This window comes from Apodemus sylvaticus, chromosome 3 (assembly GCF_947179515.1).
Source record: "Apodemus sylvaticus chromosome 3, mApoSyl1.1, whole genome shotgun sequence".
NCBI classification, from domain to species: Eukaryota; Metazoa; Chordata; class Mammalia; order Rodentia; family Muridae; genus Apodemus; species Apodemus sylvaticus.
This window is the reverse complement of record NC_067474.1, coordinates 138761336-138787913: the sequence shown is the minus strand read 5'-3', so window position 1 is coordinate 138787913 and position 26578 is coordinate 138761336. Positions and strand designations below refer to the sequence as shown.

Here is a 26578-nt window from a genome sequence, read left to right as displayed (position 1 = left end):
TTAGGGGCACAGCCAACTGTGGAGGTCCAGATGTTTTAGGGTTACACGCTTCCCTCAGAGTTAAGGACAGAGCAATAAAATGCTAACAAAATGCTCCTGAGATTTTTCTCAAGGAACAATCTACATATTATAAACTACTTCCTTAAGAACCCCCGACAGACAGACGCATAGCCAAAGAGCAGGAAATCATCAAAGGAAATGGGAGTCTGTTTAAGAACAAAATGAAAGGCTTTTGCACATCTGACAGGGTGGTTCTGGTTAAGAGGCCAGCCATCTTCCGCCAACAGCATGACCACAAAGACCCAGGTGTCAGAGAGGACTGTGAATAGATCGTCAGAGGACAGACAAGGCCCTGAATCTTACCCCTCAGCCTGATCCAGCGCTGTTTGACTCAGTCTCTTAACACAGTGGCCTCCAGCAGGCTCCTAATCAGCAGCTTGGTACCTGGTTAGAACCCCAACACTGAGGCATACCCTAGAGTTCTGGGGTTGGGATCCCAGCATCGGCACTGGATTGAGCTCCCTAGTGGACTACAAAGTGCAGCCAAGGCCACTCACTGAGGACAGCGGAGGACAGGAGGACCAGCATGGAGTGAGCTTTGCAGGGACGGGGACATCTGTGAGCGCGTTGGCTCCTGGGAGGACCTCACTCTACTCAGCCGGAGATGAGGTTCAGTAATTCTGGGCTTTGCCATTGGCTTGGCGATTTTTAGAGCAAGTATCTAAGCAGGTGAATGTCAGCAAAACAAGAAAAGATGGAAAAAGAAAATCTCTGGTAATCATGATAGTAGTAAAATTAAGAGAAAAGAGTCTCAGGCTTCGAAGAACCGCATGAGCAGAGTGAGCCAGGGAGATTTTACTCCTACAAAGAGTCTATCCAAGGGAGGGCTTCAACGTGTGCGTCCAGCTTTCTCGTTCCTCGAACACGAACCTGCTCCTAACAGGCCGCCCGCCCGTCATTAGACACTCTCTACCTCCCCTGAAGAAATCAAGGAGCCAAAGAGGCAGTTGTCCATTTCCTTCTAAAAGCCACTTTAGTTTCAGTTATGAATATCGACACCATATGAAACAGACGATCAGATGTGTCATCAGGAAGGTACAGGCATCACAAAATGTCCCAAAAGAAAATCAGATGGTAAAAACAGCAATAAAAAAACAATACGACACAAAACAAAACAAGGGAATGGCAGATATTTACAGCCTCCATCTGCAGTGGACCTTGGGGTCTACTTTCAGCATAACCCAGAATCAGAGGTGTGTGCACTTCTTGATGGGGTGGGGGTGGGGTCACAGATGGAGCTGGTGCCAGCCAGTTTGGGGGGAGACATTCATTCTAAGAAGGGAGAAATGCACAGTTAGCCACCCGCAGGGACTGGGACCGAGGACAGGTCTTCCCGCTGTTCTACTAACGATGACGACAGCGAACGACCCAAAGTCTTATAGGGAGGACTTGTCACTACTTAGGACAGACTAGCCAGTTACAGGCACTGGGTCTGGGGGGCAGAGGCAGATGGCCACAGTCAGGCGAGGGACATTGTCACTGTGAGGTCAGAGGGGAAGCAGGGCTTCACAGCCTGGAAGCTTCTGCTAGCAAGTCTTCTAATAGTCCTAAAGAGGGAAAGCAAAAGTCACACTTACTGCCTCGGTTTGATCAAATGCGTGCATGCGCGCACACGCGTGCACACACACGCACGCGCGCGCACACACACACGCACGCGCGCGCGCACACACACACACACACACACACACACACACATACACACGCATACATACGCATGTACGTACATATATTGTTTTCTTGATATTAAGCAAGTATTAATAGCTTGTATGTATATATATACATATATGAATACATATAATAAAATAAATCTTAGGAGGTAATATTCTCAAAGAACATTATACAGTTGGGTAAAAATGATCTCAATATAAACCTATAGAATAAAAATTTTTTTAAAGTATCATAAACAGGGGCTGGAGAGATGGCTCAGTGGTTAAGCGCACTGACTCACAACCATCTGGATGTGATGCCCTCTTCTGGTGTGTCTGAAGACAGCTACAGTGTACTCATACATTAAATAAATAATAATTTTTAAAAATTAAAAAAATAATCATAAACAACTGCTAGAGAATTTCTGTGTAGCTAAAAGTCCTATTTCAGGGATAATGCAGTGAGTGCATTTCACATGAAAAGTGGCCTGCCTTTGAGGCCACAAAGACCAGTAAAAAAAAGTTACATGAATTAACAGAAGAACCATTTTCTTCAATAAAAATGTATGACTCATTTGCTAATTGTCTGGTTGTTTTAATACAAGTTCTCATTATGCAGCTCTAGCTGACCTGGCACGCCCTATGCAGAACAGGCTGACCTCTGACTCCCAGTGATCTCTGCTGACTGAGTGGGGCCCCATGTCTGTTCTAAAGTATTTTCGTAAAGAACACATGGAAGCTGAAGTACCCAGACGGGCACTCAGGGTCTAGAAACCGAGTGTGACCCTAGATTAGGATCATCCAGAGACTTGCCAGCTGCCGTGGTGAGTGTCACCAGCAAGGCCCTGTCGAGCATGGACAAGCCCTGTGTCTGAGCCCACAAAACCAAAATGGTTTATAACAGAACACTGCCAGTCTTCCTGAGTTGACTGGTTTATACTTACAGCTCGGGGCTTTTTGTTTAACTTCAGATCAATCCTGTGGCAAAAAAAAAAGAAAAGATATTTGCACTTTAACTTATAGAAACCAGGCAACAAGCAGCTACTGCATAGGACACAGCTATAACAAAGGCTACTCAGTCATGTCCAGACTGCTCATTACACTGCCATAATTTAGTTGTCTTTCTCAGATATTAAGCAAGTATTAAAACAACATGAGCAGATATTTTTGCCATAGGTAAACTGAGGTGATTCAAAAAGGAAATATATAGCAGTTACAAAAGCCATCATTTTTAAATAAAAACTACTGCAAAGTTAGAGAAAATGGATCAAGAGGGCATGCTCAGGTCAATGGGTTAGCTCTGTAACTACGTCACTGGCAGGTTCTGAGGCTTGCAAGTGACCAAGAGCAGAGAGACTAGGAGTTTGTGTTTCTGGATATGAAACACAAAGGAAATTACAAGAATTTCAATTTTTAAATCTTTTCAAAGCAAAACATCAAAATCTTAAGCTACTAATCTCCTTACAAAGCAAAGCCAGAAAATCAATTTAAATATGAATTAAAAGTACAGGTTATCTATTTGAAAAGAAATTAAAATGCATAAAAGTGAAGTTTACTTAATTTTGCTTAAGTTATTAAATAAAATGTTACCTCCATCACGTTTTTCTGTTTTTAAAAAAAACTTCCCAGCCTAACCTAATATACATACCTACAATTAAACAGATAAACTATGGGTTAGAAAGATCTCACAACGGCATACTGGTGTCTACACACTAAACAACACAGCACAGACACTGATTCAAATCAAACTTACTCAAAGTCATAATCAAACATGCCAGACGGGCTGAGGGGCAGCATTGGAGAGGAAGAGAGCGATAGAAATTAATATACTATTGAATACATTAGTTGATTAGCCATCCTAACAAGATTCATGGAAACAAAGTCAGCTTTAAGACTTTTAAGTCATTAAGTTGTCAAACACCAAAGCCCGGCCAGGGGATTCCCTTCCCTCAGTGCATGTACACCAGAGTGGAGGGGGACTGGGAGTAAGGGTGAGGGTGGGGGTGGGGACAGGGGTGGGGCGGAGTGTGTGACCGCATCAAAGTACTCTAGTCAGCAGCAGGCCTGGTGTTAACTGCCAGACTCCAGGTTAATAAGAACTGCTGAGATATCTGTACTGAAAACAGAGTTAGTGCATTAGAAAGGAGGAAAGGGAGGGAGAGCCGGAGGGAGGGAGGGGAAAAGGGAGGGAGAGGTTTAGTCATACAGCAGAAGGTGCTAGAAGTCAGCATAGCATACTGTCATTAATACAAACGGTGACAACACTTTGCATTTTAAAAACAGCAAAACATCTAAGCTTTTGTCGCAGCTCCTGCTGGAAGCCATGTGCTGACTGACTGAAGGCCAGTCCTGCTCTTCAGGCTCTGCCTCCTGCACCATTGCAGTTCACTGTTCACTTTCTTCTGTTTTTTTTATTTTGTTTTTTTAATGTGTCTGTCGGGGGAGTCTTGACAGCCCACACTGGCCTCAAAGTTGCTATCCTCCTGCCTCAGCCTTTGTGTACTGTGACTGCGGGTATGTGACACCTTCCCCAGTATGGCAGCTAATTGTTTACATCAGTGCAGCATCTAAGGAATACCAGGGTCTGCAAAGCCTTGGGCAAAGGTAACTGGGACCAGGAGCACACAGCAGAGCAGGCCGCCACTTCAATGCCAGGCCGAGGTCTGCACCGATCTCTAAGCATCAGCCCTGACTCTGAGTCCAGCCCCTTGATGGACACCTTGCACCCTACACACAGGCAGTAAGAATACTCCAGTGGCTCTTCTGCTGGAGACCAGTCTGTGAGAGTCGTGAGAGCTGACCTTCCCGGGCACTCACATCAGTGGACAAACAGGACTTTAGGAAGTGCTCCTTTCAGACGGATTCAACCTTCACAAATTAGACAGTATCTGTTGAGGGTGAGCTCACTGGCAGTTATGTGCTGGGTTTAACCCCTAGGGCTGGCAATAAAAGCATGCATAAATAAAAGTGTACCTATTTAGCTAAACTGGGGACTGGTGGCAGGCATGATAATCCCAGCATTCGAGAGGCTAAAGCAGAAGAAATTAGTTTGAGGCCAGCCAGGGTTCTGTAATTAAACCCTGTCTTAAAAACAGAGAAGCATCAACTTACAAAAACAAATCTTGGGTGTGAATGTAATAGTAAAAACCTCTAGGAGCAGCCAATATTCGCTTTTTTCTCTTTAAAGACTATGGGACTTCACTATTGTTCAGACATGTAAAATACACGAGCTCAGGAAACCTATCACTTTGCTGTGACTAGCACACGTGAGGCTTGTCCATCCCAGGCCAGGAAGGGGATGGCTTCCATACTCCACAAGAGGGTAAAGTACTTCCTCTTTCTCCTCAACAGTGTCTGCTGAAGAGCGTCCTGTGAACATGGTCTGGCTACACCAGCCTTACGCTGTGAAGAAAGCACTGCTCTGGGTGCCAGCTCACCAGCATGTCCAGGTAAATGTGCTCCAGCCCTGATCTCGAGTGTGCAAAGGTAACAGGACTCCATCAACCTGAGCCCACAGAGGTGCCACACAGGGCAGTCCTGACCCTAGCTTCCTGAGAAAGAAAGAAATTTGGTGCCACTGGTCTCTCTGGGGGGCAGATGAGCACCTCAGGCCTAGGAGATCAGACAGATAGGAATTCTGAATATAAAAACCCAGTCCACCTTCTGAGCAGGACTCGCCCCTTGTGAGGGCAGCGCCCAGCAATGGTCTTTCAAATGCTAATGTATTTCTGGAAGGGATTCATTCCTAGAGCCAGGAGAGGAAAAAAGAAGAAGTGTTATGACCATGGAAATGTTCTAGAAACTTGCAAGGATAAAGTTAAACTGAACACTTCTCTAGCATCCTCTTGTCAGCTACCAGCTGGTCACGTCACTAGTGCAAATGAGGTATCTGAGGTATCCCATGCAACCAGCAGGGTCTAAAGAAAACTGGTCAGTGGGGCAGAGTCCCAGAGACTTTCAAGAATGTTCTCCCTGCTCTATGCACTCTGAAATAGGAAAAGAATCATCAAAATAAAAACAAAGTAAATGTGGTAAAAGCAACACACAAGAAAACACTTAATAATTATCTTCCCTGTGATATACACACACACACACACATGTGTAGATATGTTTGTGTGTATGTGTGTCTGTGTGTATGTGTGTGTGTGTGTGTAGGCCAGAGGCTGATGCAGGTGTCTCTTCATGTAGTTTTTGAGAAAGGGTCCCATCACCTCTTTTAGCCTGGCTAGCTGGCAAGTTCCCAGGATCTCATCGTCCCTAATGCTGGTGTTACACACACACAACTCACTGAGTGCTCTGATGTAGGTGCTGGGATTAGAACTCAGGTCTTCATGCCTGCAGGGAAAGCATTTTACAAACTGAACTATCTCCCAGCCCATAAAATACTCTTCAAGAGTATGGATCTCTGGGCTGAAAAGATGTCTCAGTGGTTAAGAGCTCTGACTGTTCTTCCAGAAGTCCTGAGTTCAAGTCCTAGCAATCATATGGTGGTGGCTTACAACCATCTGTAATGCGATCTGATTCCCTCTTCTGGTGTGCATGAAGACAGAGAATTCATAAATAAGTAAATAACTCTTAGAGCATGGATCTCTGCTGTCTATGACAAACTGGCCCTAAGCCTATCACAGTGTTCCACTAGCCTACAGTTTTACCATGGGGGGGGGGGGAGGGAACAAGTCCTGCTGTTTCTCACTATAATTTGAGAAGTGAGCACAGTGGTTTTGGGTTTGCAGAAAAATCATAAAGCAGTAATCCTTCCTTCATCACTATTTATTGAGAGAAAATACTATTTCTGAAATTAAAAAAAAAAAACAAAAACAAGAAAAGTTTAAAAGAATTCAAGAATCTGTTAATGCCAAAGAAGTTCAAACCAGGTAAATTTAATTCTATAATATCCACAGTGCCCAGTCTGTGACGTTCATAGTGTAACACCTTAAGTGCAGAAGGGGATACCCCACAGGTTTCTAAAGCAACAGAGTTCATTAGCCAACTAGAGGAGAGGGAGCCAGCCCCACACAGCCCTGTACACCCCTCTGACCCCACAGTGTTCAGGCTTCCAAAAGCAAGATGGGGAGAGCCCCTTGCTCTAGTCCTCATCGCCCTCTGAGTTAGGCCCAGCAGTAGCATACAAACCCAGGCAGAGCGGCCTCTAAGGCCCTGAGACCACCTGACCTCTCTGTCCACTGGTGTCACTCCCATCTCACTCCCCACTCCAAAAGTAACAGTGCTCAGAAGGGTCCTACGAAGGGACGCTCGCTCTTAGGAGCTGTAAGTGCTTCCCCGTGGCAGCATACTCAGAGAACTACAAAATAGAAAAGTCATAACAATCAAAACCCATAGTTAAAAAACCAAAAAGGCATTTCAATTCAGCCCTCGCAGGAGCAGACAGGACCCAGGGCTGAGAGAATTCTATTCCAGGTGACAGTGTCCCAACAACCAGAGTCATTTTTCAAGGGCTCATTTCTATTTCCCTGTTTTCCTCTTTCTTACAAAAAACCCAACGCTCACAATGTCTCTTGGCAATGGGGGTCACAGCCCATCCTAGTGACTCCCATCCATCCTTCAAGGCCTCTCTACTGCCACCCAGTCCCCGCACAGAGGACACCACCCCACTTGGCTTACACCAGAACAATTTCTGCCAACACCAGGGCTCTGCCGCTACCCAGGGCGTCTCCATTCCAACCAGGTCCTGCCCAACAGCTAAGTGAGGACTCTGGGTGGGACCCCGCAGCTGAGTGAGGACTCTGCGTGGGACCCCGCAGCTGAGTGAGGGCTCTGAGTGAGGACTCTGAGTGAGGACCCTGACACTAACCTGTGCCGGTTTTTATTCTTCCGTTTTTTGTGGCTGCTGTGGTGGCTCCCTGAGGAGGTGGAAGAGGCAGCTTTCTGAGGCTTCACTCCCTGAACGGAGCCGTCCAGGTCCTCGGGGTCCTCCTGCGCGGGCTCGTTTTCCTGATTGTGGAAGTCTGGAGAGGTATCGCTTTCTGTCCCACTTCCTGGTTCCCCTGGAGGAAAGAAAGCAGGTCCCCAGAGCCTGATCAGTGTTCCTCAAGTTCCTGTCACCTACTGAGGTTTCCTTTTGAGCCCACAGGCTGTAACACAGAGAAGCTACAGCTGGCCAGGGAACAGGCATTCATTCAAAGACTCAAAGCTAGGGAATCCCTGAACCCACGTGGTCTGCCAGGGCTGGGGACGAACCTGAGAACCTCAGAGCATCGCCCTCAACACAAGGGCCACTTCCATACAGAACTCGGGGAAGAGAGGGAGGGTTACGCCTTGGCAAAACTGACCAACCATCAGAGAATCCTGCCTTTCTGTGAAGAGTTGGTGGGGATGAGCTAGAGAAATGACTGCGATTAAGAGCAGGCACTGCTCCTGCAGTGGATCTAAGTCTAATTCCCAGAACCCATGTCGTAAAGCTCACCCGCTGGAACTGCAGCTCAGGAATCTAACGCCTCTGGCCTCCTTGGGTACCTGCACTCACAAGCGAACACACACATCCCGCCCCGCCCTCCCCCACATACTGTGGTTTAAAAAGTAAATTAAAAGACAAAGTAAAGGTACCCACTGGGGAGCACAGGCTAGTCCGTCCCTCAATTACTGAGGTCCTGGTTCTTTTTTTTTTTTTTTTTTTTTGGAGGGGAGATAAGAGATGGTCTCATGGGAACTCTGGCCGTGAACTTTCTAAGTCTCGAGAATACCCCTAAACTTTTTTCCCCCACTTTTTAATTTATTTCACTTTAAAATTATATAAATGTGTGCATAGGCAGGGCAGTGAAACACTGGTGCCTGTAGAAGTGAGAAGACATCAGATCTCCTGGAGCTGGTATCACAGGCCATCAGACACAGGCGCTGGGACCAGGCCCAGGATCTTCTGAAGTAAGCGTTCTTAACAGCTGCATCTCTCCAGCTCCCCTCCTTTACCTTTTTAAAGTCACATTTTACCTATTGTGTATGGGGGGAGAGGGTGCGGCAGCAGGATAGTGTCGGGGCCCCCACAGGCTCAGGGCTTGGACTTGTTCCTAGGCAGAGGAGCTGTCTGGAGAGTGTATAACCTTCAGGAGGAAGTATAACCCGGGGGGACGGGTTGGGGGCACCGCCTCACCCCACTTCTTGTTCACTCTCTCTTTCAAGTGTGACAAAATATAATCAGCGGGCTTCCTACACGGAGAATCCATTTTCGCACCATAAAGGAAGCCAAAATAAACTCTCCTCTGTAAGTCACGGTATTTCCTTACAGCAATACAAAGTAAATAATACCCACAACAAGCAAACGGAGGTCAGGGCAGCCTGGGAGAAGCAGCACTCCGTTTTTCCTTCTCAGGGGTCAGACTCAAGGCATCAGGGTTAGCCAGAGTGCTTACCTACTAAAACATGACCTTCTGACATTCCCAAACCCAGCTCCCGAACGAACACTGAGATTACAGGCATGCCCCACTGTGATTTCTGCCCTGCCTTCAGCAATCTTGAGTACCGAACCCAGCCAGTAAGCCCAGGAATGCTTGAACGAAATAGTAATTAATGTTCTTCAACTGACACAAATCATCAATTTTAAAACAGCACTTTAAGAGTCAGAGTGGGTAGCACATACCTATAATCCTGGCACTTGGGAAGGTGAGACAAGAAATCTCAAGTTCAAGGACAGCCTGGGCTATATAAAGAGATCCTATATCCAAAAATTCCTCATCCTCATCCTCACTACCACCATTACTTGGATATATTTAAACAATAGAAGCATGCTCAACAGCATCTCCTAAGGGCTGGAGAAAAGGCTCAGCGGTTAAGGGCACCAACTGCCCTTCCAGAGGTCCTAAGTTCAAATCCCAGCAACCACATGGTAGCTCGCAACCATCTGTAATGGGATCTGATACCCTCTTCTGGTGTGTCTGAAGAGAGCAATGGTATACTTATATACATAAAACGAATAAATAAATCTTTAAAAAAAAAGATAAAACAAGCAGAAAAGTGTAGCACAGTAGCATATGCCTGTGATCCCAGGGTTGGGAAAGCCAAGGAAGGAAGATCAGGAGTTCATGATCAGCCTGAACTACATCTCAAACACATTCAAACAAACAAACAAACAAACAAGCAAACAAAACTTAAAAGCAGAAGAGCCCAAGCAAGAAGACCCAGCAGGTAAAAGTGTTTCCTGTGCAGGCCTGAGACCATACATCCGAAATTGAATTTCTTGGTGGGGAGAGAATCATCTCCCAAAAGCCGTTCATGTGCACTCATAGAACATGTGACCACACTCATGATACACACCTCCTCCCTGCACAAGCAAGGAAACAGCCAGATCCCAGAAATGATGGAACTAATTTGAACACGATGCAGGAAAGCACCAGAAGAGGGAGCTGTAGAGCCGTGGCGCGGCACAAGACTAGAAAAGCACCTGACTTCACATAAAATGTACTCAGGAAGCTGGGCGTTGGCATGCACCTGGAATCCCAGCACTAAGGAGGCCGAGGAAAGAGGACCATGAATTCAGGGCCAGCCTGGGCTACAGAACAGGACCCTGTCTTAAAACAAACAAACCAGTAAAAAAAGCATAAAAGGATTTTAAAACTCACCCTCACAAAGCTACAGTAATCAGCACTGCACTGCAGAGATCAAGGAAACAGTTCAGTCCAGAATGGAGCCTGATGCTACGGTCGGCTCACATCTGACCACGTTAAAAAGACAGCTCAGTGCAGACAGAAGTTCTGTTTGTTCAAGACCAGCCTGAGCAACACAGCAAGATCTCATCTCACAGAGATAAACTGGGCTGGAAAGATGGCTCAGCTCTTGTAAGCACTGGCTGCTCTTGCAGAGGAGCTGTCTTTGGCTGCCAGCTCCCGTGTGGTGGTTCACAGCCATTCATAACTCTAGCTCCAGGGGACTCGACGTCTAGGATTATATACACATGGTGCACACATAGATGAAACACCTATACACACATAATACAAATAAACTGTTAATCTTTAAAAAAAAAAAAAAAAAGGTAGAGGCAGTGGATGGATCTCTGTAAGTTTGGGGCTGCCTGATCTATAAGCAGGATTATATTACATACTGAAACCCTGTTTCATTTAAAAAAAAAAAAAAAAAAAAAGGCCAGGCAGTGGTGGCGCATGCCTTTAATCCCAGCACTTGGGAGGCAGAGACAGGCGGATTTCTGAGTTCGAGGCCAGCCTGGTCTACAGAGTGAGTTCCAGGACAGCCAGGGCTACACAGAAAAACCCTGTCTCAAAACAAAAAACAAAAACAAAACAAAAACAAAAAAAACAAAAAAAGGAGGGAAGAAGGAAGGAAAGGAAAAAAAGAAAGAAAAGAACACGTATCAATAATGAATTCACCTAAAAATAAACCAGGAGGAAATTCTGATTTTTTGAAATAAAATGAAATACTTAAAAGTAAACCTATCAGGGATGACTAAGGAGATGGCTCAGTGGTTAAGAGCACTGGCTGCTCTTCCAAAGGTCCTGAGTTCAATTCCCAGCAACCACATGGTGGTTCACAACAGTCTGTAATACAATCTGATGCTTTCTTCAGGTATGTCTGAAGGCAGTGACAGTGTTCTTATATATAATAAATAAATAAATAAATAAATAAATAAATCTTAAAAAAATTAAAATAAACCTATCCAGGATCTGAAAGTTTTCTGCAATTTAAACGTTAAGACACGCAGCAGGTAGTGTGCACACCTAACAGTCAGAAAGCGGTGCAGCCAGATCTCCCTGAATTCAAGGCCAGCCTGAACACACAGTGAAACCCTCGTCTCAAAATAAAATAAAGTAAACCAAAAGGGAAACCTTTAAAAGGCTGAAGAAAGAAGTCAAAGGACATGGAGGACTCACAGTGACTACCATGCGCCCGTTACCCGCTGCTCAGTTCCAGCACCCATGTCAGGCCTATGCAGTCGCCTCTAACTCCTGCTCCAGAAGCCAATACCTCTGCTGGCCTCCAGGGGGCAACGCACTCACACAGACGATCCCATCTGTACCTCATTCCCTACACATTATACACATAATAAACAAACAAATATATATACACATACAATAAAGATACAGGCGAAGGCAAGTACTTCCTATACAGGACTCCAACAGCACAAGAACTAATCCCCAAAACTGACAAATGCATTATAGGAAATTAAGATTCTTCTGCACAGCAAAGTGAACCCCAGGGTGAGGGGCAGGCTACAGAATGAGGGGGAATGAATCTTTGCCGTCTACCCACAACACATGAATTAACATCCTGTTCCTTCTGCTTTCCAACTGGGGGCTGAAGGAAATGACTCAGTGGTCAGGGCACCTGCTGTGCAGCATGAGGAGCAGAGCCCAGACGTCAGAACCACAGGACACGCCAGACCCCTGCACACAGGACAGGTCAGACCCCTGCACACAGGACAGGACAGACCCCTGCACACAGGACACATCAGACCTCTGCACACAGGACAGACAGGTCAGACCCCTGCACACAGGATACATCAGACCCCTGCATACAGGACACATCAGACCCCTGTACACAGGACACGCCAGACCCCTGCACACTGGACACATCAGACCCCTGCACACAGGACAGGTCAGACCCCTGTACACAGGACACGCCAGACCCCTGCACACAGGACAGGTCAGACCCCTGCACACAGGACAGGTCAGACCCCTGCACACAGGACACATCAGACCTCTGCACACAGGACAGACAGGTCAGACCCCTGCACACAGGACACATCAGACCCCCGCACACAGGACACACCAGATCCCTGTACACAGGACACATCAGGCCCCTGTACACAGGACACGCCAGACCCCTGCACACAGGACACATCAGACCCCTGCACACAGGACAGGTCAGACCCCTGCACACAGGACAGGTCAGACCCCTGCACACAGGACACATCAGACCCCTGCACACAGGACACGCCAGACCCCTGCACACAGGACACATCAGACCCCTGGACACAGGACAGGTCAGACCCCTGTACACAGGACACGCCAGACCCCTGCACACTGGACACGTCAGACCCCTGCACACAGGACAGGTCAGACCCCTGCACACAGGACAGGTCAGACCCCTGCACACAGGACAGGTCAGACCCCTACACACAGGACAGGTCAGACCCCTGTACACAGGACATGCCAGACCCCTGCACACAGGACACGCCAGACCTCTGCACACAGGACAGGTCAGACTCCTGCACACAGAACACGCCAGACCCCTGCACACAGGACATGCCAGACCCCTGCACACAGGACACATCAGACCCCTGCACACAAGACAGGTCAGACCCCTGTACACAGGACACATCAGACCCCTGCACACAGGACAGGTCAGACCCCTGTACACAGGACACGCCAGACCCCTGCACACTGGACACGTCAGACCCCTGCACACAGGACATGCCAGACCCCTGCACACAGGACACAACAGACCCCTGCACACAAGACAGGTCAGACCCCTGCACACTGGACACATCAGACCCCTGCACACAGGACAGGTCAGACCCCTGCACACAGGACAGGTCAGACTGCCGCACACCCTACAACCCCAGCTCTGTCCGTGGGTGCAGACAGGTCATCGGGGTTTACAGTTCCCAGCCAAGCAGGGAAAAGACAAGCCTTGGGTTCAGGGAAAGACTCTGCCTCAAAGGAATAGGCAAAGAATGCTAGGGGTACCCCTACTGCCTCCTTCCAGTTTCTACCTACGCACACGCATGCACACACACACACACATTTTTCAAAATGAAAAAAAATTACACATCAAAAACCCAAAATATATGATCAAAAAAAGGGGAGAGGCTAGTGAACAGTAATGGGCAGTTGTCTAAAGAAGAAATACAAATTAGCAGGGAATAGGGGAGCAGATTTGATTCTACCACTAGGGAAGCAGAGGAAGGCAAATCTTTATGAGTTCGAGACTAGCCTGGTCTAATCTAGTAAGGATAGCCAGAGCTACACAGAGAAACCTTGTCTCAAAAGAAAAGAAAAAAGAAAAGAAAAGAAAAGAGAAAAGAAAAGAGAAAAGAAAAGAAAAGAAAAGAAGGAGCCGGGCGGTGGTGGTGCATGGCTTTAATCCCAGCACTTAGGAGGCAAGAGGCAGGTGGATTCCTGAGTCCAAGGCCAGCCTGGTCTACAGAGTGAGTTCCAGGACAAGCCAGGGCTATACAGAGAAACCCTGTCTCAAAACAAAACAAAACAAAAACAAAAACAAATGAACAAACAAACAACCCCCCCCAAAAAAAGGAAGGAAGGAAACAAAGAAAGAGAAATAAAACACAAATAGCCTACCAAAACATCCTTGAAGCAGTCAGTTTCCTTGCTGTCAAACAAATGCAGACAGATTCCACCTCACTCCAACATAAATGGTCAATCCCAAGAAAACAAGACACTTTTCCTGTGGAACCAGCCTTTACTACCAGAGGCAAAAGCAGGGGACTTTGAGTCCCGGCCAGCTGGGCTGGGGCTACATAGTGAGACCCTGTCTCTAAAAAGAAAATGACAACAAATGCTGGTGAGGATATGGGAGAAGAGGAACCCTGAGTCAAAAAAAAAAAAAATCATTTGTGGCGGGCAGTGGTAGCGCACGCCTTTAAGCCCAGCACCGGGGAGGCAGAGGCAGGCGGATTTCTGTGTTCAAGGCCAGCCTGGTCTACAGAGTGAGTTCCAGGACAGCCAGGGTTACACAGAGAAACCCTGTCTGGGGGGGGGGGGGGAGGGGGAACACACACACACACACACAAAATCATTCTCAAGAGAATTGAAATTGGGGGAGACATCAGGAAGCTACCAGGAGAGCACAGTCTAGGCCCACACCTAATACATACAGTGTGGCCTCAAAAATAGATGAGTCAGCCAGGCGGTGGTGGCGCACACCTGTAATCCCAGCACTATGGGAGGCAGAAGCAGGCAGATTTCTGAGTTAGAGGCCAGCCTGGTCTACAGAGTGAATTCCAGGAGAGCCAGGGCTATACAGAGAAACCTTATCTCGAAAAAACCAAAACCAAAAAACCAAAAAACCAAAAAAAAAAAAAAAAAAAAAAAGGATGAGTCAAAGCTCTCCTTAAACCGGACCGGAGTAGAACACAAGGGCCTGCTTGGGCCTGAAATCCCAGGTACTCAGAGGCAGGAGGGTGACAAGTTCAAGGCCTGCTTTAGCCACAGTGTGGTTTCACTTGTCTTAATAGGTCCCTGTTGCTTATAGACAGCCTGTGTTAAATATGGATATTAAAGATCTTTTCTAAAGTCAAATGCTGGGAACACTGCCAGGAGACAAGAGGAGAGAGGGCAGGAGAGCACACAGCCTGAACCATGGCAGAGTGAGAGGAGAGGCAGGACGGAGTCAGGAGAGACTGAGAGGAGAGAAAGGGAACCTGCCTCAACTCCAGTACTGAAAGGCCACTGGGGAGCGAAGGCACCTCCTATCCACCTGCAGTCTCTGCTTCTGGAGTGACAGACAGACAGACAGACAGACAGACAGCAGTGACACTCTAAAAGCTCACTCAATGGCCAACTACTCAAAGCCCACGGAGAGAGAACTTACCTAGGTCTCCTCTGATAAAGTGATACCCAAGGCAACAGCTCTTCTCCCAAAGGACTAATAGGGACATCGAGAGCCACAAGAACTGGCTGGGGATGTAGCTCAGTGGGTAAAGTGCTTGCCTGCCATGCGCAAAGCCCTGGGTTCAATCCCCAGCACCACCTGAACCAGGCCAGCATTCAGGAAGATAAGGAGCAAGCTCTAGACCTTTCTTGGCTGCAGAGTGAATTTGAAGCCACCCTGGGCTATCTGAGACCCTGTCTCAAAATGCTCAAAAGAAAAAAAAAAAAAGGGTTAAAAGGGAGGCGGACTCTCTTAAGAATTTTGTGTTGGCTGCTGGCTTGCAGAGCTGCAGATCAAACTCGAGGCCTCACACATGCTAGGCGAATGCTCTGTCACAGAACTACAGCTCCAGCCCGAGCCGCCTTGTGCTGCAGAATTACTAGTCTGTTGATGACACGTCTGACAGACGAGGAACCGTGAAGACTGGAAGCTTCTAAATTACAAAATGAGAATTTTCTTTCTTAGCTCATGGAAGCTCTAGGACCGCCCAACCTCGCCGAGTCAACCGGTCCACCGACAGCGCAGCGCGGAGGAAGACGAGAGCCTGTTTCTTACTGACAGAGAAATAAGCAACTCATCCTTAGAGCAAAGCCAAGGACGTCTGCACAGTAAAGGAAAGGAAGATGAGGAAAGGCAGTGTCTGATGGAAGGCAGGCCTTCCAGAGGAAGGGTGGACGTGCCACGCCGAGCTCGGGAGCAGAGTGGCTCTGCTGGGCGCTTCGGGCCACGCGGCAAGGCTGCCCCCCTGCCAAGACAGCGAAGAGAAAACCTGCCTGTCCGCTTCTTCACTTTATTCATTTCACTAAAATGTCTGATGCTTCACAACTTACATGAAATTCCTCTTTACGGGCCGTGCAAATCCACATCTTTCTAGCTGGGCAAACATGAAGCCAAAGGAAGCAGAAATACCACGTTTGGAGAAGAAATTTTTACCAGTGGTTTGAAAATAAAATGCTCAAAGTAGAAAACTCAGAAATCCTCACAATTAAAGAAGATATGAGGCAAAATCCTGCCTCTTCATTCCTGGAGCTCAGGGCATCATCCACAGAGGAAAGGAGTGAGGGCAAGGGCTGTTTCTCGTGGGGCACAATCATGTCTGCCACCACTGGGCTTCCGGGGACCCACGACCCTGCTTCATAGCTGTCCAAACAGAGGGCCCTCCGATGGCTCTGCAGGCAGGGCTCCTGATGACCTGAGTCTGATCCCTGGGTCCCACAGAAAGGAGAACACCAGTTCCCACAAACTGCCCTGTGTGTGCCATGTCACACGAGTGTGGCTGTATACAACAATCAATAAATAGAGAAACTGATATTAAAAACTGAAAGAGGAGCCGGGTGGTGGCAGCGCACACCTTTAATCCCTGCACTCAGGAGGCAGAGGCAGGCAGATCTTTGTGAGTTCAAGGTCAGCCTAGTCTAGCCTAGTCTACAGAGTGAGTTCCAGGACAGCCAGGGGCTGGAGAGATGACTCAGTGGTTAAGAACATTGACTGCTCTTCCAGAGGTCCTGGGTTCAATTCCCAGCAACCACATGGTGGCTCACAAGCATCTATAATGAGGATCTGATACCCTCTTCTGGTGTGTCTGAAGACAGCTACGATATATAATAATATATTATTATTATTTATACATAAAATAAATAAGTCTTTGAAAAACAAAAAACAAAAACAAAAAAATCAAAGGAAAAAGAAATCAAAGGGAACCCAGATACACCGAATCCAATACAGAACTTTTACTAAATTCTATTTAGTGGGGAAAAACATTCGGGCTCCGCCAGGCATGGTGGCACACACCGTTGATCCCAGCACTTGGGAAGCAAAGAAAGGAGGAGTCCTACGAGTCTGAGGCTAGCCTGGTCTACCTACAGAGTTCTAGCTATCCAGAGCTACACAGAAGCACCCTGTCTTAAAGAAAAAAAAGAAAATCAAATGAAAATTAAAATTTCAGAAGATCAAGGTGGTTCACCTGCAGTCCCCAACATTTATGGGTCTGAAACAGGAGAATCATCCTGAGTGCAAGAACGGCCTGGACTATGTTACATAACGAGACCCTGTCTCAAAAATAAAATGATATTAATAAAAATTTAAAAACAAACAAACAAACCAACTAACCACTGAAACCCCATGGGATTTGGTCACAGCGTGTGAACAGGAAGCATGCTCGCTCTGGCTACCTCCCACTCATGAGGTACTCTGCTGGCTGCTGTGGGAGGAGGCCATCCGCAGTCCCACTCAGCTCTGCACACGGCTATCATGCTAGGCACGAAGCGTCCACCAGCACACAAATGGCATGACCACCGAGGAGATAAGCAGCCATTCATTGGTTGGGTGTGTCGCCCACTCCATAGGAGCTACTGTGACCTGGTCTGGTCACAAGCCTGTGCTGGGGAGGCACAGGCCCCAGCTGTGAAGCCACTGCTGTGGGCTTGCTGATGAACCTGAGAAACTGCCTTCTAGATTTATATTTCCGCCCACTGACTGGCAGCTTTAGTCAATGAAACCTTTTTTGCAGTGGCAGTGACTCACAACTGTACAATGTGCGGAGAACCAGTGCCCACTGAATGTTCAGCCCTAACTGGAACCTCTACCTCACTCTCTCCACAGGCCAGAGGGAGGGGAATGTTCTTACAGGAGGAGGGGCAGAGTGAGAGAGAACCCTGCTTTCTGGGCAGGACATGGCCCTGAACTCAGAGTCACAATATCTATGAGTACTTGAGCAAGACTGGGCCTTGTCACCACTTCCTTGTGATCTGACCTACTCACAAGCCCCCAGGCCCTCCTGATCTATAAGGTGCTAAGGGACATTTTCTTCAGTGGAGAAGCCACTGGGAAGCTGCCCGTGTTCCCATGAATAACAACTCACCCATGTTCCTGTGAGTAGCTCAGTGGTGAGCGCCGGGCTCGCACACGCACAAACCTAGGTTCAGGCCCCTGCATCACAGCCACTGCCTAGCAAAGATAGCCAGATGTGCTGGCTCACGCCTGCCCTCCCAGCACTTGCAGCATTTGGGAAGCAGGGAGGCTGGGAGGAAGGCGGAGAGGCAGAGGCAGGGTCTCTGAGCTCCAAGCCAACCAGTGTTCCAAGGTGAGATGGTGACTCAAATAAAAAACCAACTAGGTGTGGAGGGAAACCCAGTCCTAAAGGAGGCTGACAGTCAGCAGTGATGAAAAGCATCAGCAGCATCCTCTTGCAAAACAGAGGGACAAAGGGACAAAGGTGGCTCAGTGGTGAAGGGCACTGGCTGCTCCTCCAGAGGGCCAGAGTTTGGTTCCCAGCATCCTTACAATGGTGGCTCACAATCCTTAGTAACTTCAGTTCCAGGAGATCTGATACACTCTTCTAGACTTTGCAGGCAGTGGACATTTAGTACATATACATAAGCCCAGAAAACACACAAACAAGCAAAATAAAAATAAATACAAAACAGCACAGACATGTCTCAAAGTATACGACTATTCAGTCAAAATAATCTGATACATATCAAAACCCAGGCAATACCACCCACATAGTACAGGCAAGTGGCCCTATGCTCGGCAGAGATGCCAAAGAGTGGCTAGCCAATTTAAACTTTAGAAAATCTTTACCATCTAAGTTCAGGCTAGCCTGGACTACATAGTGAGAACTTGTCTCAAATTTAAAAAAAAAAAAAGTTTTTTTAAAGATTTATAGCATCTGACGAGGTAATCAATCATAGAGGGAGTAAGAGACATCATGAAGGGTTCCAAAAAAGGGACGAACCGGAGTACCATAGCCCGAAGTTGGAAAGAAAACCTCTCAAGGGCACAGAACAATCCTGTGTGAACAGAAGTTGGACTCTGACTTAGTGGGACTGACTCTGGGATCCGCAGGGCTAAGCACAGGAGAGCCTGGCAGCGACAGAAATCTACCAAGTGACTCTCAGGTCCAAGCCACCAAAACCCCCTTTCCTCAAACTCCTGCCCAAAGCCGGGCTCTAACCCCACCGCAGCAGAGAACACTGCAAATGCACAGCGGCACGCAAACACCAGCTTGTTTGTTGGTTTTAATAGACATAGCTTCTCTTCCACCCAGAAATGATCTGTGTGCGTAAATAGTATCTACTCTCCTTTCTATATTTACGAGTAGAGAGATATGACCTTAGAATTTCTTAGGTTGAACACTAGGCATTTATCAGCTACATCTGAAATTTCCTACTAGATGAGTTGCTGATACTTTGCTTTGAGATAGGGTCTGCGGTGGTTTGAATGAGAACGGCCCCCACAGGCTCACATGTGAACACTTGGTCCTCAGTTGGCAGAGCTGTTTGGGAAGGATTAGGAGGTGTGGCCTTGTTGGAGGACGTGTGTCACTAGGGTTGGATTTTGAGGGTTTGGAAGCCATTCCCAATTATCTCTCTACCTCTAATCTCCAGTGTCAATATCTTTCTGTCTCTTTGACTCTCTCTCTCCCTCTCTCCCTCCCTCCCTCTCTACCTTGTGGTTATGTCTGAAGATGAGAGCTCTCAGCTACCGCTCTGGCACCACGACTGCCTGCCTTCTGCCATGTTCCCTTCCATGTTGACTCTAACCCTCTGAAACTGTAAGCCCCTAATAAACTCTTTCTTCTAGAAGTTGCTTAGATTCAATGTCTTGACACAGCAATAGAAAAGTAACTAAGACAATGTAGCCCTGGCTGGCCTTAAGCTGAAGAGACCAGCCTGCCTCTACTTCCTAAGTGCTGGCTTTTAAGGTAACACATCTAACCCTATGGATTTTTTTTTCTTTTAAATTATTTTTATTTATGAGTGTGAATTTACGGGTGTGAGGACACCTGCCACAGAGGTGTCCTCAGAGGCTAGAACAGGGCAACCAACCCCCTGAGACTGGAGGTATAGGCTGTTGTGAACCACCACACGGGTGCTGGGATATGTTAACCCAGGTCCTCTGGGAGATCAGGAAGCACTCTTAACCACTGAGCCATCTTTCTGATTGAAATGATTCTTGAAAAAGTTCTCCTAGCGGATGACGACACATGCCTATGATCCTAGCACTCAGACAGCAGTGGTAAGAGGGTCAGGTTGTGGCCAACCTCATCTATTGGTAGGTTCTAGGTCAGCATGGGCTAGAAGGGACTACCTCAAACAAACAAAATGCCTAGGAACTCATGGCCCGTTGTAGCAGTTTCGGAGCGTGGGGGTCTGTCAATCTCTCCAGCCATACTTCCATGGAAGGCAGCGGCAGGAAGGCAGTGGGTGGCCTTCACCTTCGATCAAAGCAAGAGGCAGAGGCAAGTACATCTCTGAGTTGAGACCAGCATGAGCTACATAGCCAGACAGACAGACAGACATATAGCAGGACGCCCCCACCTCCAAAACAACAAAAACAACAACAAAAGGCGTGAGGATGCCCAAAGGTCCCCCAACTTCTAGATGCAAGAGAAACCATAGAAGCCGCAGTCCTCAAGTACCTGGCTGGGTAAACCAGAGTTCACTCAGGGCCCCTGGCTGCTTTAGGATAAACTGATAAACAAGATAAAAGCAGACTCACTCTTTTCGATGAGCTGGTCCTGAACCCCTGCCAAGGCACTTACTGCCTAAAAGAGAAGTCATTGGTTACCAGACAAGAGACCATAGACCCCCGAGACACCAACCCACACAGGGAGGGGGTAAAGTCCACACTCCTCAATACAGGGCCACAGACAGACACGACCTCCACCCCCACTCCCACCCCCACCCCCGCCACTTACGGCAGCTGACGTGACTGAAGATTTGCTGAAGAGCCGCTCTGCCTCCTTGAATTTCCGGTTCCTCCTGTCGTTTTTGCTATTGGAGTTTCTAAAAACAGAAGAATTTTGTGATTGTTGCCATTATAGATTTTTCTATATTATAGATTATCACTGTGTTTGTGTCTGATGAGGACACGTATGTGCTCCAGGACATCTGTGGAGGTCAGAAGATGACTTTATAGATCAGTTCTCTCCTGCTACCTCCAGCAAATGAACTCGGGTGGTCAGGTTTTGTAGAGAGCATCTTTACTCACTGAGCTATCTGGCCATTCTTCTTTGAACCAGGTTCAAATTCAGGAATGCCTCTGAGGTGCATAACTTTATGTCAAGTGCCTACAAACTGTAACGCCTCTCTCTTTGGGAGGCGAGATGATTTTAGCTGCTTTATAAACACTGTCAAGTGTATTTCTTCAGTTGTGTGTTCTAAAACACCCAGGGGCACAGCCATGTCTTGCCTGGCATGAGGACACCACCTGGCACTATCACGTAAGCGGTAGCCTGGCCTGCCCACCCCAGTCCTGCTTCCTACTCTGGGTTAGTGAGCACTCACGACAATGCTGATTGTCAAAAGGGACGAGTGCAGGGACTGACAAGAGGGTAATGAGCGCTTGCTGCAGAGCTGGACAACCCCAATTCACTCCTCAGCCCAGGAAAAGGTGAAAGGACCAATCCACAAAGGTGTCCTCTGAGCCACACGGTGGCACACGCACACCAACACACATTATATATACACATATGATAAATGACTTTTTGTTCGTGTTTTTTTTGGGGGGGGGTTGTTTTGTTTTGTTTTGTTTTTGAGACAGGGTCTCACTATGTAGTTTTGAGGCTGGCCTGGAATTAGAGATGCAGACCAGACCTTAAACTCATATAATAGTAGACCAGCCTCTCTATCTCCCAAATGCCAGGATTAAAATGTGCACCATGCTGGCAGGCAAGAAATTTTTTCCATCAAAATGACTATGAAAAACACAAAATAAAATGGGGGCCAGAGAGATGGCTCAGCAGTTAAGAGCACTGGCTGCTCTTCCAGAGGACCCGGGGTTTGATTCTCGGCACCCACATGGAGGCTTACAAATGTCTATGTAACTCCAGTCCCAAGGGATCACATGTTATCCTCTGGCCTCCAAGGGCACTAGACCACACGTGGTACATAGACATACACGCAGGCACAATACCCATATACATAAAATAGTCTCTTAAGAGTGATTACAGCTGGGCTGGAGAGATGGCTCAGCAGTTAAGAGCACTGACTGCTCTTCCGAAGGTCCTGAGTTCAAATCCCAGCAACCACATGGTGGTTCACAGCCATCTGTAATAAGATCTGATGCCCTCTTCTGGTGTGTCTGAAGACAGCTACAGCAGTGTACTCACATGTAACAATAAATAAATCTTAAAAAAAAAAAAAGAGTGATTACAGCTGTGTGGGGTGGTACATGCCTTCAATCCCAGCACTGAGGAGGCAGAACAGAGCTCAGGCAGTCGGACTTGTCCACAGCACCTTTCCCCACTAAAGTGTCTCGCCAACATGAAGAAATGAACTTCTACAGCAGAGCTATCACAGGATTCATGAGGAGTCACAGGACCACCCAACATCATGTCACCCAATAAGACAGAGTAAGTACAGAAGAGAGGGTCACCACCTGGGACTCAGGCTCAGCGCAGAGCACCTGCCCAGCATGCTCAATGCCCCCGGTGTAGACCCTGCACCAGTGGCCAAAGAACAACAGAGACCTGAAAGCAGGACCTCGCAGGACGTGATGGCGTACCCCTGCAGTCCCAGCATGTGGGAGGCAGAGCCATGTAGATCTCTGTGAGTCAGAAACCAGCCTGGTCTACACAGAGAAACCCTGTCTCCAAACAAAAACCCAACAACAAAATATTAATGAAACGTAACTGCCGAAAGCAACTGGATCCAGGATCAAAAAAGAGTAGCAAAGCATTGTGGGGCCAACCGATGGATCTGAAGGGATCAGTGTTAATGATGCTTACGCTATAAGCATCTGAGTTACGTGCAGAGATGCCCTGCTCTACTCAGGAAGTAACTGCTAACAGACTTAGAGGCAAAGATTCGTGGGGTAAGCATCCAAATCTTCAATGGTTAGCAGGGAGAGAAAGCTCGGGGAAACAGAACTGTGACTACAGAGGAGAAGCATGGCGGGGACCCTGTGATGGTGGGAGACCCTGTGATGGCAGAGACCCTGTGATGGCAGAATGGGGCTGCATCTTTACACACACACTAATCCGAGGGCAGCCTTCCACCGCTGGCCCTTGTTTTCTACCTCGTTGAGGCAGAGGCAATCTGGTTATCTGGACAGCACTGCAGAGTTCAGGCTGGCTGGACGGCAAGCTCCGAGCGATTCTGCTGTCCCCACCTCCCACCACATGTGCTAAAATTCCAGATGTGCATTTACACGTGTGTTAAATTGGGGCAGGTGAGGGGGGTCCTGAAAGTGCAGTAGACAAAGTCTGATCCCCTGGGGCTGGGTTACCGATAGCTGTAAGGCACCTGAGAGGGGTGCCGGGAGTCGAACTCCTGTTCTCTGCCAGAGCAGTATGTGATCTTTTTTTTTTTTTTTTGGTTTTTTGGATTTGGTTTTTTTCGAGACAGGGTTTCTCTGTGTAGCCCTGACTGTCCTGGAACTCACTCTGTAGACCAGGCTGGCCTTGAACTCAGAGATCTGCCTGCCTCTGCCTCCCAGAGTGCTGGGATTACAGGTGTGAGCCACCACACCCAGCTCAGATGTGCACTTTTAAACACAGGTTCTGGGAACTGAGCTCAGGTCATCAGGCTTGCACACCAAGCACTTTTACTCACAGAGCAATGTCTCCTAGGCCTGGCTTTGCATCTTGTAGTTATACACATATGGTAAAACACCATACACCTATACAGATTGGCTACACAGTAGGCTAATCTTGGTCTCCTGATTTTGATGATGTTCTATAGTTACATAAAATGTAGCTGTCAGAGAAAACTGTAAGAACATACAAGCCCTGTGTATCGTTTTTTTGCAGCTTTCTATCCCAATCTGCAATTATTTCAAAAAGGTTCTTAAGCAGGCATAGATGTTTTCATCGTTGGAGAGAGCATGCATCCACAATAGGTTAGCAACTAATGAGTATGTAGGGAAAACACTAACAGGCCATGCACTAGTTCATCTCAGTTTTTCTACAGATTTGAAAAATTTTCAAGGTCTGGAGAGATGGCTCAGTGGGTAAGAGCACTGACTGCTCTTCCAAAGGTCCTGAGTTCAAATCCCAGCAACCACATGGTGGCTCACAACCACCTGTAATGAGATCCGACACCCTCTTCTGGTGCATCTGAAGACAGCTACAGTAAATCTTTGGAGAGGAGAGAGCAGGAGCAGACCAGAGCAAGCAGAGGTCCTAAATTCAATTCCCAACAACCACATGAAGGCTCACCACCATCTGTACAGCTACAGTGTACTCATATACATAAAATAAACAAATAAGTTTTTTTTTAAAAAAAAAGAAAAATTCTCACAAGTTTAGAGATTTTTATAGAATCACATTACCAAGTCAACAGTGGCACAATTAGCTTGGAGTTATGACAAAGATCGTGGTTGGATATCATGGTTGATTAAAATGTGGAAAGCAGTTAAGTCACATGCTGTATTTCATTTACAGCGACACACCCCTGCACCATGGGCCCTATTTTCTTTAATCACAGATATGGGCTTTTCCAAGGTTTCTCCGTGAGACAGTCAGAGTACGAGTCCAAGCAGAGCCCTCAATCCACACTACGGCTCTGTCATCTCCCGCAGAGTAAATACCCAAAGCAAATCCCACGCTGTACATGACAGCCCGAACCTTTAAATCTATCAGTTACAAGTTAGAGGGAGGGCTGGTAAGATGGCTCAGTGGTTAAGAGCACTGACGACTCTTCTGGAGGTCATGAGTTCCAATCCCAGTAGCCACATGGTGGCTCACAACCATCCATAATGAGAAAACAAATTTAAAAAAAAAAAAAAAAACTACAGGCTGGAGTCAGTGGAGGCCCCCGGAGCAAGAGGGGGAAGGAAAGGGGGGGGGGAGTTAGAGGGAGAAAGAGCTGTGATCTGTGAACTTGAGGCCAGCCTGGTCTACTTAGTGAGTTCCAGGCCAGCCAGGGCTATATAGTAAGACCATGTTTTAAAACAAAACAAAAAAAAAAAAAACCCTACAGATAAATAAATATTAGTAGAAGATAAACGGAGAGATGGAGAGATACTACTAGATTTTGGGGGGGGGGGGGTTGGCTTTTTGAGACCGGGTTTCTCTGTGTAGGCCTGGCTGCCCTGGAACTCACTCTGTAGACTAGGCTGGCCTTGAACTCAGAAATCCACCTGCCCCTGCCTCCCAAGTGCTGGGATTAAAGGCGTGTGCCACCACAGCCCAGCCAATACCACCACATTTTGACACTCACTTTTGATTGGTCAAATACCGATCCCAGCCACGGATAATATTGCCATACATCTGAGTGTCTTCCAGGTAGCTTCCTTCAAAAGCATAGATCTGTCTCTCCAAGTTTGCAAGTGTTTCCTAGGTGATGAGAACAGGGACAGGGGAGAGCAAGCATTAAGCAAACTGAAATCCCGATACAGACTTGGAAGGTCAAGCTTACCCACACAATGAACCATTTCTGTGGAAGAGCGGGGGTGATGGACCCCCTTTATAAATAGAATGGAATGTGTAGTCTATCCTCAGAAAATGCACACACATGCAAGATTATACATCTACCTCAGAGGCAAAAGCTATTTGTCAGGAGCAGGGATGAGACAGACCGTGAGCTGTCTCCATTCTCACTCACTAAATGTGTTGCTACCAGCACTGAGAAAGGTGAACAGCTTTTCAAAAGCATCTCTTCTACATCAACTGCTTCCTCCCTGCTAGCTCTGGAAGGGCCGCCTGCAGTGGATGCCGGTTGCTATGGAAACCTGGAAGGGCAGCTTCAGGTGAGCTTTGCCTCCCGGATGCTCGTAGCAAAAGGCGGGAGCCTGGAGGGCTCAGCCAGCAGGGTGCCGGCGGCTCCCGGTGCGCGTCACCAATCCAAATTCCCTCGGCTGCGTCCTGCGTCTCCCGCCAGCCCCGTTCCTTGGCATCCTCAAATACACCACATTCCCCGGCCATTGAAACGCGCCGCCCATGGAATCCATCGTGCATCTTCTCCAGGCCGGGGTCTAGCCGCCTCCTTCCCACCCGCTAACCCGACCTGAGCGTCGTCCCCGCCTCCTGCCTCTCGCCCTTCCCGCGCCCTCACCGCCCCGCCCCGCCCCACAGAGCGCAGGCCGGGAACCGCGCCGCCGCAGGGAACCGCGCCGCGCCCGGCCGCCTAGAGCGCCCGGACCCTGGCTGCCCGCCGTCCTCGCCTCCGGAGCTGCCTGCGAGGCCACGCGGGGACGGCGTCCAGGCCTCGGCCACTCACCGCCAGCTCCTGCTTCCGCTTAACCAGCTCGGCCAGCTCCCGCCGGGTGTCTGGGATCTGCGGCGGCGCCGTCTTGTTGTGCATCGCCATGTTGGGCTCAAGCGGCGGCGGAGGCGGCGGCGCGCGACCAGT

The 26578-nt window shown here is 47.9% G+C and overlaps 1 protein-coding gene across 4 annotated transcripts; it reads right to left on the bottom strand.

Annotated features, from left to right (window-relative positions):
* Nucleotides 1–1014: 1014 nt before the first annotated feature.
* On the bottom strand, nt 1015–26578 carry Meaf6 (MYST/Esa1 associated factor 6). 4 transcript variants are annotated; one of them, XR_007977097.1, is made up of 8 exons: nt 26447–26578; nt 25448–25563; nt 20983–21070; nt 20784–20829; nt 7519–7711; nt 3297–3354; nt 2651–2684; nt 1015–1607 (listed from the first exon to the last, which is right to left on the bottom strand). XR_007977097.1 is itself a non-coding variant. In XM_052177319.1 (7 exons), exons 1-7 carry the CDS (start codon nt 26534–26536, stop codon nt 1599–1601), a joined length of 576 nt encoding a protein of 191 aa, XP_052033279.1. In that variant the 5' UTR covers nt 26537–26578; the 3' UTR covers nt 1015–1598. The 4 variants fall into 4 exon arrangements, 3 of the variants coding, with proteins under 3 accessions (XP_052033279.1, XP_052033278.1, XP_052033280.1); XM_052177319.1 differs by lacking the exon at nt 3297–3354; XM_052177318.1 differs by lacking the exons at nt 2651–2684; nt 3297–3354 and having other exon boundaries at nt 1015–1332.

Coding starts and splice junctions, on each gene's coding strand:
- Meaf6 (XM_052177318.1), bottom strand. CDS start 26,536: ATGGCGATGCACAACAAGACGGCGCCGCCGCAGATCCCAGACACCCGG. Junction 21,071..25,447: donor CGGTATTTGACCAATCAAAA/GTGAGTGTCAAA, acceptor TTCTGTTTTTAG/AAACTCCAATAGCAAAAACG. Junction 1,333..7,518: donor AAGAATAAAAACCGGCACAG/GTTAGTGTCAGG, acceptor CTCCCTTCTTAG/AATGAATGTCTCCCCCCAAA.